This window comes from Hypomesus nipponensis, chromosome 14, assembly GCF_054491055.1.
Source record: "Hypomesus nipponensis isolate SF chromosome 14, ASM5449105v1, whole genome shotgun sequence".
In the NCBI taxonomy this organism is placed as follows: Eukaryota; Metazoa; Chordata; class Actinopteri; order Osmeriformes; family Osmeridae; genus Hypomesus; species Hypomesus nipponensis.
The window spans coordinates 13,144,987-13,154,637 of NC_140374.1; the positions used below are offsets into that span (position 1 = coordinate 13,144,987).

General features: G+C 39.1%; 1 protein-coding gene across 4 annotated transcripts; it reads left to right on the forward strand.

Annotated features, from left to right (window-relative positions):
- Positions 1–43: 43 nt before the first annotated feature.
- On the forward strand, positions 44–3,833 carry borcs5 (BLOC-1 related complex subunit 5). 4 transcript variants are annotated; one of them, XM_084672017.1, is made up of 5 exons: positions 44–1,301; positions 1,390–1,567; positions 1,869–2,012; positions 2,257–2,501; positions 2,625–3,833. In XM_084672017.1, exons 2-5 carry the CDS (start codon positions 1,510–1,512, stop codon positions 2,850–2,852), a joined length of 675 nt encoding a protein of 224 aa, XP_084528143.1. In that variant the 5' UTR covers positions 44–1,301; positions 1,390–1,509; the 3' UTR covers positions 2,853–3,833. The 4 variants fall into 4 exon arrangements, with proteins under 4 accessions (XP_084528143.1, XP_084528144.1, XP_084528146.1 ...); XM_084672018.1 differs by having other exon boundaries at positions 44–1,251; XM_084672020.1 differs by having other exon boundaries at positions 44–1,567; positions 2,257–2,414.
- The last annotated feature ends 5,818 nt before the right edge of the window (positions 3,834–9,651 follow it).

A 9,651-nucleotide genomic window follows, 5' to 3' on the forward strand; every position in this document is an offset into this window, starting at 1 on the left:
GTAAATAAGTAAGCTTTCAGTTTTGGATCAGTTCCTGTACACTTACAGTAACAACAGTTAATGGCATTCACCCTGCCAAAAGTGTGGATTGGAACACAACCAGGATATAAGTGACATAGTACCAACCATTGTGACCATGTAGAAACTAAAGGGAGTTTTAGGAGTAGACACATGGGAGTGAGACCCTGGAGGAATGGTGTTCCCATTCTCCAGTCCCATGGGAAGGTAGCAGAGGCAGGATTTGGTGGGCATTGCTGCTTGTTAAAGACAGTGATGCAGCTTCCATTTACCAGAATGAAACAAGAAATAGGAGATGGCACCCAGGCCATTATCTCAAACGATGCACTGAGGACCTCTTTACGTTAAGGAAGTTATAAGACATTTCTAGCATTTGATTCTGTGTTGTGTTGAATGATGGGGCTTGAGTAAAACAGGGGTACATAGTAATAGCTGCATGAGTGATTAGGTGTGCTACTTGGTGGCAGTATGTTAGGTCCTGGATGGAGATCTTTGTGTTATGGATCAAGCCATCTTGACTGGTGAGTTTTGCTGATATAGCCATCTGGCCATAAGGCTTGGGGCTTTATGGTCCATAATTGTAAAACATTGATGTTAAAAATAGTGTTTGATATCTAGGTGTAGAAATCACTTGATCAACAACTCATTCTGTCAAGAAATCTTTCAAAGCTGAATAGCAGTATTGCTTTAATGTGACCCAAAATAATCAGTTTCATTAACTTTTCCATAAAAACAGGGATATATATAAAACTTAAAATAATATATATTTTTTCCTCTAATGGTACGTATTGTGTTGTCATTATAGCGTACAAGAGTTACAAATTTCAAAAAATCTGAAAATGTGTTTTTCTTGTAAATGTACTCATGATGTGAGGAGTGTAGACCTCTATATCTGATTGGTTGCTTTAATGAGTGACCTTTATATTGTTGTTGTTTTTATATATATTTTAAATTAGTATCAAGTGGTGTTTATTAAAAGTTATAATCTAGAGGTAACTGTTAAATAAATAAATACAGTGTCAACCAAGGACAAGCCCCCAAAATTGATTCACCAATCAAACACGTCTGCATGAAGCATGTGACTGCAATATTTACGGAAGTAACATGCCGTCGTAGGGAAGGAAGTGGAGGGGAATACAAGCCATTGTTCCGAACTATCCTTTTAGTTATAATAACTGTTATATAACTCTTACAGTTAACTAAATTTCGCAAGGAATGTAGCTAAACAATGCAGTATGTATGAACAGAATTACTAACAAATAGGTAGCTCGAGTGTGTTCACTGTAAGTTGTGTATCATTAGCTAGCCATAGCAGCCCCGGCACATCAGTTATAACTTTCAAACTAAACGTGTGACAATGTATTTGCACAGGGAATAACTGGAATATCTAGGTACTTGCATGCGAATACTTGCAGAGAGAGAGATCAAGACAATTCCACTGTTTACGTTTGGCAAGCTAGCTCGTTTGCTAGCTAGCTAGCACATCAAAAAATGGGGGCCGAACAAAGTGGGGATTCAGAGCACAAGCACTCTGACTACAGTTCTTCAGGTAAAATGATTCACACCGTAATTATACAGTCATAGTTAGTGTGACAATTATTCATGTTGGTCATTTATAGCTCTACTAGTATAGATTGTGGTCTCGTGTGAGGATGTGTTGCAAGCTACTCTGCTGGAATTGGTTGGGGACTTTGCACTTTTTTTCTGAAACCTAGGAACTATATTGCTTTGATTATAAGAATTAGTTCCTAGATTTCAGGTCCACTCTTAAAGATTATAGTTTTAGGGTGTCAATAATGCATTTAAAATAATTAATCTTAAGGTGTTACTTTCATGATGATATCTTACAGTTGTGCCTTCCCCAGCGAAACAGAGGGCGAAGATGGACGACATTGTGGTGGTTACTCAGGGGACCCAGTCATTGCGTAATATCCATAATGATCCGGATGTTATCAAGCTTCAAGAGATCCCTACGTTTCAGCCACTGTTGAAAGGTGACCTGACCCCCCCTTCTCCACAGTGCCGTTACAAATGTTATTTTAATTGTAATCTACCTCCACTGAGATGTCTTCACCACAGATGATGACGTCTTGGACTCTTCCAGTTACTCATATAATGTTGGCTATACATAGTTTACTGTAAGCAATATGTTTGTTATGTAATATTGCCATACACCGGGGCACTGTACAGTTTTTATGTAATTTCTGGTTCTTTGAACATGTCTCTTCTGTCCTGTAGGGGTCCTAAGTGGCCAGACATCCCCCAGCAGTGTGTGTCTGGAGAAGCTGGACTCTGCTCAGGTGCTGCTGCTTTGTGTCCGCTACCAGGACCACCTGCACCAGTGTGCTGAGGCTGTAGCCTTTGACCAAAATGCCCTGGTGAAAAGGATTAAAGAGGTAGACCCGCAGTCAAGTCACTACCCACCTGAGAGGGTGGCCAGTGATGCCTGTGCAGTCACTAGTGGTCACGGATCAACAGATACAGTATTTTACACTTTGTTGTCTCCAAACAGATGCCGGCAAACAACACACTTCCCTAAGATCTGTTTCCAGTCAAACATGAATATATAATAACTTTGTTATTGTGCCCCCCTCCGCATGATCTAGATGGATATGTCGGTGGAGACACTGTTCAGCATCATGCAGGAGCGCCAGAAGCGCTATGCCAAGTATGCCGAGCAGATTCAGAAGGTCAACGAGATGTCCATGATCCTGAGGCGCATCCAGATGGGCATCGACCAGACAGTGCCGCTCATGGAGCGGCTCAACAACATGCTGCCTGAGAGTGAACGGTTGGAGCCCTTCAGCATGAGGCCTGACGGGGAGGCCAAGTAGCCGGCATTGGAGACACAGACTCTGTCACTAACCCCCCGCCCCCCGTGTGCTTACAATGACACTTACACAGCCTGACTTGGCTGTGCGTACAGCTTTGACCTGCATGTGCACTTGTACGATCTTAACGGGTAGTGTGTCCCTTTCTCGTTACCGTGTTGGATCCTGGGATACAGGTCTACTGAAGTTTACACTGCGATGTTCTAAGAACCTTGTAGGATCACCAGTATTGAATATCTAAAGACTAGTGGTGGTGAGTTATTTATGTTATGTCTACTTAAGGCACATTTTGGTTAAAATATCTCCCTAAAAGTGTGAAATTCACTTGGGACATTGTATAAGTGATCGTCATGTTTCAAGTGTGTCTAAAAGATCTTAGGTTGTATGGTGTCTTGTACATGTGTGTGAAGCACTGAAGAAATCATTGTTTCAGGTCAGAAAACTCAACTTGCTGTAGCCTATAGTTCACTGTATCTTTCTAGCAAAAAATCAATTCATACAGATATTTTTTTTTTTTTGCCAGACTTACATCATAACCTGCAATTTTACTGGACATGTACTGCATTTAAAGGAAGCCATGCAGAATACACCATGTTTCATACACCTATGAAACATTTATTTTACATATGTGGCTTGTCTAGCTATAGCATTGTATGGTATGGACATATCTTGAATCTGGCCTGGCTTTGCTTTAATGTATCCGTTTCTTGATGTAATGTGACTAACATGCACATGTTAACTGTGGGACTGAATGCAATTCAGTGACATTTTGAATTGCTTTTTGGAAAATGCTTTTGACTAAAGACCTGAAAGTTTGTTAGAGACAACCTGAACATGTGTGTTTTCACCTTTAAATCTTAGTATAGGCATACCTGCAAAAAACGTATCCAGTCAGGTTGCTGCTAAGGAATTGTGCTTGCAGCACAAATGTTTCATTGTAGTTATGTTAAGTTCTGATTGTTGAAATGAAACACTCCAGCATTGGTACAGGCTATGAGATTCCTTTCATGTGTAAATTGAATAGAGTGGTAAAATTGCCCACCATTATTGAGGAGTTTTGTAGGATGGGGGGAAAAAATTTGATGTGAATGGAATATAGATCAGTGAAGCCAAAGAACGTCACACCTTGTATTGAGTATAAATCAAATTAGTTTTCCTTCTTTTGTATTCAGAACAAATGGGTCTATGGCTCAGTGTGTGTGTGTCTCTGTGTGTGTGTTCATAACAGTGGGTAGGAGTGAGATTCTTATCTAAAAAATTCCAATATTCAGGCCAAAAGTTGTTTCTCTAAAACTTGGCTAAGTACTTAACCTACTGTAGAGAAAATATGCCTACACATCGTGTAAGAGCCTACAAGTCATGTTGTGGTGGCATAGGAGGATTTTTGTTTGACATCTTTTTAATCTCAGTCTTTTTATTCATTTTTTATGGACGGAAATCCTATTTTTCCTGGAAACATAAAAAAAGTTAAATGTCACTTTAAACTGTAATATATATCGTAGATAGTATTTATAGTTGGAGGGCATTTAAGGCAACTTGTGGTGTTTTAGATCCACATGAGCATTCTGTATTTTAGGAAGAAAATCCACACATAGGGCATGAGCCTTGGGTTCCGCAATTTAACAGAAGGTAATCCCTTGTGGGTTGTGATATTGAGCATTTGTGAATTAGTTATGTAGATTTGCTTGTGCAGTCAATTAAAAATGAGACTCGATTGTAACAGTGAACCATATCAAAAATGTGCATGTGGACTTGTCAACAAGGAGTTAGTATCTGAGATGTTGAAATCATTTAATACAATACAAAAACAATAATATCAGTACAGCATCAATTGGAGTTTCATTACTGACCTCCATTCAGATAGAGTGCCAACCTATTACACCCAGGGATGGGCAAAAATACATCAAAAAAAATTTTGATACAAAATACCCCTCAAATAAATGTATTAAAATAAAATACAAAATACTGGTGCCAGAAAATGTAACAAAATACAATACATGTATTTTGTATTTAAAATATAGGAAATACTTTTTCTGTATTTTCCGTCTTCTAACAATTTGGTATAGCAAAGCATTCAGGTTTGGGCTATAGAATGTACACAAAGCTCTGGTGAACCCCACAAAAGAAAGAACAGTCACAGAATGTCAGTGTAACTAAGCCAAGCTATTAAAAGACAACAACTTGATTGATTATGTTACATAATCAATACATACACATAGTTTGTGTTTTTTTTATTTATTAATGGGACTCAGCCCATAAACTTACAAACATTGATATATTTATTCATTCAATATGTCTCAAAATGATCTGATAATGTTCTTATGTGTTTTTTTAAAGCTTATAATAAAGAGTTGTTGAAAATTCAAAATTCTCTCTCAAGCTTTCGTGACGCTTTGACAAATCCATGTGTGTTTTCCCATAGGCACAGGAGAGTGTGTGTGTGTGTAATCCACACTACCTGCCCCTCCACAGGGATGCTAACACAATAGCAGTGTTGCATAAGTCCTTGATAAAGTCCAGTACTGCACCTGGAGAGAGGACCCTCCACCTGACGAGTCACACAGACTCTCCCTCACACACACACACACACACACACACACACTGAGGCATCAGAGGATTATGTTACAAATTACATTAGATTATTTATCGGCCCTATCAAATACAAATGACAAAATACTCAAAAGTCTTGAAATGTGTATTTCAAATACAAGTAATTGAAATACTGCCCATCTCTGATTACACCTCTATGCATAGTACAGTATACTGTTTCTTTGAAGCTGATATTTGAAGAAACCAAACAAATGGGTGTTTATGTGAGTGATTGTTCAAGTTAATTATGATGAGTGGATAGATCATAACCATCCTCAAAATAGAAAAAAATTAGGACTATTGAAAAAAAAACCAGATAAAATGACTGAATAATTTTGCTTTTTTATGTCCTATTAAAACAAGCAGTGTGCAGTGGGGCTTTGACTGGCCAATATCTTGTTTCAATAAACTAGAGTTGACTTTTCATCTCCAGAGAGTTTTCCTGGTGTTAAGACATGTTCTTCTTAACCCGTGCTCAGGGCGAGTCTTGTATCATCCAAGGGTGTGTGTTGGGGAGTTGCGCTACAGTGTCCTTTGAATGATTTAAGAGTGCTTTTTGAACCTTTGCTCATTTTAAATGGCAAACACTGAGGGACCAACGCATGTATACCACCAAGCTCCCCCACAGGCGATGTTGTTATTCAGTCATTTATCTATAATTCATATCTACTTGATATAAATATGACATGAGCATACCATAGTAGGGGAATACATGTGTCTGTCTACACTGCTTGTGTCGAAGACTCATTTTAATTTCAAATAGGAAGAGAGACTGCTTACGAGTAGTTTTAAAAAATCAAATGGAATAGTAGTATGTAATGTCTACTTGAGCAAGGCGTTAATGTTTAGTTTGAATATGTGAGAGAACATCTGTTCAGTTACAGAGAATTGTGATCTACTGCCCCCCGAAGGAGAGAAAGTGAATCCAAATCCATGAAGAAGCTTGGTGCACTGGAAAGAGGAGGAACAGAAAGGGATGGAGAGACAGGGAGGGAGAAGAAAGGGAGAATAGAGAACACCAGAGTAACACCTAGACTCAACTTGTAAAAAAACATTATGATGAGTGTTTTGGCCACTTACATGTGACAATTGCTGGCTCCTGTTCATCATGTAGATCATAGAGACTGGTGTACACAGACTATCAACAGAGCTCCCTCATATTCACACAAGTGTCTGAAGACAGCCAAGAAATGTCCCAATGTTCAGGTAGGTAAGAAAGCTGGTAACTTGCTAGTCATTTGTTTATAATTTGTCTTGGCAGTCAACACTTTGATCCTAATTAGCTCTCCTCCAAATGCCCACAGTGTAGGGCTGTGATACTGCTCATTCCCATCAGAGAACACTCTGGACACACTCTCCACAGGTGCATGTAAATGCAGTATATTTAGTTTACCATACTGCACACATGTGACATTGAATCTTCCGTTTCAATACTGTATGGGTGCAGCCCACAAGAAGAGGCTACCTGCTAAGATCTGAGAGTGAACATAGGCTTGAGGTCAATCTATATTCGCTGAGTTGGTTCTGACTACTACCAAGTAACAATGACCTTCAAGTGAATTTGGAGGCTCAATCAAGTTTAATACAAGCGTGCTGGCAAGAGCAGGGTTTCAAGATTGTATAAGGTTCATGGTCCTTCTCATAGAATGAAACGAGCCAGAGGTCAACAAACCATTACATTGTTCTGATCAAACCTCTGTACTAAATAGTTAAAACAAAGCATAAAACAAGGTTATATTCACTGTATACACATATTTTTGCTATGTCAAATAAGTGTATTTGTAGGGTCATTCCTCAACAAAAGAGAGGAGTGAAGGAAATGAGTGCCCAAGAAGTGAAGACCGTTGGGTCACACCCGCAAATTTCGAAAACAATATTATCTCATGCCAACCAGCATGCAGAGAGAAGATCTCTTTCAACATAAAAGTATGTTGGTCCCAAATGTATTCTTTGCCCTTTTCATGTGCTTAAATGTACCCTCTGTTAGCTCATCCAGACCAGCAAGCGATTAGTTAGAGAAAACAAGTTACATGAATATTCTTGACTCCATTCATACATGTTAACATATATGGAGAAAGCAGCTGTCGCGAACAAGACAACAGTTGAAACACACCCAAGGTCAAACACCTTTTGTATTCAACTTTTACACAAACAAACATGTCTGTTCTCCATTTGTTTATGCCTCACAACCAAATATTGAAAATACTAAGTAAATAATGAATGCTTTTGATTTATTCATACTCTGATTTCCATGCAAATGTGACCTACGGGAGAGCGGTTTGTTCTTCTCAGCAAGAAACCAAAAGCTTTTAATGTTTTTCAGCCTCCTATTGCAAAGACGGCGCACATGCATTCATGGTTGCTTCTTAACAAAAAATCTACTAACTTACATTTCCTTTTCATTTTGAGTTTTTGTGGCACTCTTTTGTGAGCTTAACTTTAAATGAGGCTGTTGTATACTTTTTACCTAAAGCATAAAATTATTGTGTTGACAGTCCCTTCCCCTCTTTTCCTTACTGTGTTTTCTTTTTCTCAACTCTTTTCCTCACTGCATTTGCATGACAGGTACATGCAATATGTGCTTAGAGGACAGAAGTTTATCTCTCCCAGCACTATCTTCTACTTCCGTCTATCCCCCCCCTCTCACCCCGCCCTCCCTACAATCCCTCTCTCCCTTTCTTCCTCTCCTTCCCTCCACTCTCCTTCTCCCCTTCGGCTGCAAGATGGGACAACACCAAAGTTAGGGTTATATACGTAAAGACCACGTTGTCTCCATTGATTCCGAAATTCACCTGTTAGGCTACCTAAATACTTTGATCCACACAAAAGTTTACTGACTTTTGGGGTCAGGTTTTCCTTACCGTGTGTTAGCAAACAGTATTAACATAATTAACGTTCTAAGTTTTTTTCACTTTCAATTGTTTTTTAAAATCAAAATAAACTTAATACAAACTTTGATGAATGTCTTTATTCATACTCAAATGTACAGTTACTTCCCTATGTCAAACAAGTACTAAGTACGTACACTGGGTGGCAGTATTGTTCACACATGTTCTTTCTCTCAGTACAATGTTCTAGCAATGCCACTTAAAGTGTAAACACTCCAATTTCCTTCATAAAAAAACGTTCAGGAGAAAAGTGAAGGGTGTTCGAATTTTGCATGAATGAGGTAGATGCACACTTTAAAACAACCCACAGTTTAATCCACAAACAGACATGTAAACATGCAGACAAGATGCGTCTGCCTGTAAAAAAATGTTTGTGCACAATTCCGGCATGTTTGAGCAGTGTGGCGTTGTTGATGTTAATCACTATACAAAGTGCTGAAATCTGCTATCAACTTCGGGGGGGATAATTAGGCCTATGTGACATTTTCTCAAGAGCAATTCCTGAGGGGGACACCAGAATGACTGCTGTAACACAGCACATTAAAAAGCGCCATTGTGTCCTCAATCAGCAAACGCTTTCATTGCGTATTATTAATATTATTGAAATTACATAGTTAAATACAGTGATTTATTGGGGGGGACAAATCATATTTTTCCCAGAGAGGGGGGTCGTGTCCCCCAGACCTCCCTGGGATTTCCGCCAATGGGTGCAGATCGGTGTAACCTCAAACAGGAAAGGCACAATTACACCAGTTAGCTGGCAGTGCCCAGTAACGTCAAGTGTTACAGAGGCCAGGTTGAAGGGTGGGATTTAATTGGGCATAATTAATCTCTTAAACATGCCATCCGCTCTGCAATGTGATGTTATACAGTAGTGCATGTTTGTATGCTTATTGTCTGTTGTTGAAATCAAAGGCTAACTTCTAAACTATGATCCTCCATAAACCCCCATAAATAGCCTAATCAGAATCAGTATGGGTTTTATTTGCCATGAAAGTTTACACAGACAAGGAATTTACTGTGGCGGGAAGGTGCATACATATAAGAATCTTAAATAGGATGACTGAGCTAAGGATGTGGGGTCTAGCTTTTGGTTGCAGATCAACAGGTTGCAGATTCAAATCCCCCTTCCGTACCTCGCTTTGAATAAAAGCGTCTGCAAAATGAACTTAGTATTTTTCTAACTAGGAGCAATTACTGCATGAGTACACGTGGAGGCCCATGTTGGTGACACAAAGTTACATTATGGAAATCGACCCTTTTCTCAGCGGTAAAGACATGCTGGCTGTGTAATGGACCTGTTACACGTTCAGTAACGCTTTAAC

Bases quoted from the DNA above. Each gene is read 5' to 3' on its own strand.
- borcs5 (XM_084672017.1), top strand. From the start codon at position 1,510: ATGGGGGCCGAACAAAGTGGGGATTCAGAGCACAAGCACTCTGACTAC. The intron at 1,568-1,868 runs GTAAAATGATTC...GATATCTTACAG, and splicing joins CTCTGACTACAGTTCTTCAG to TTGTGCCTTCCCCAGCGAAA. The intron at 2,502-2,624 runs GTATTTTACACT...CGCATGATCTAG, and splicing joins GTCACGGATCAACAGATACA to ATGGATATGTCGGTGGAGAC.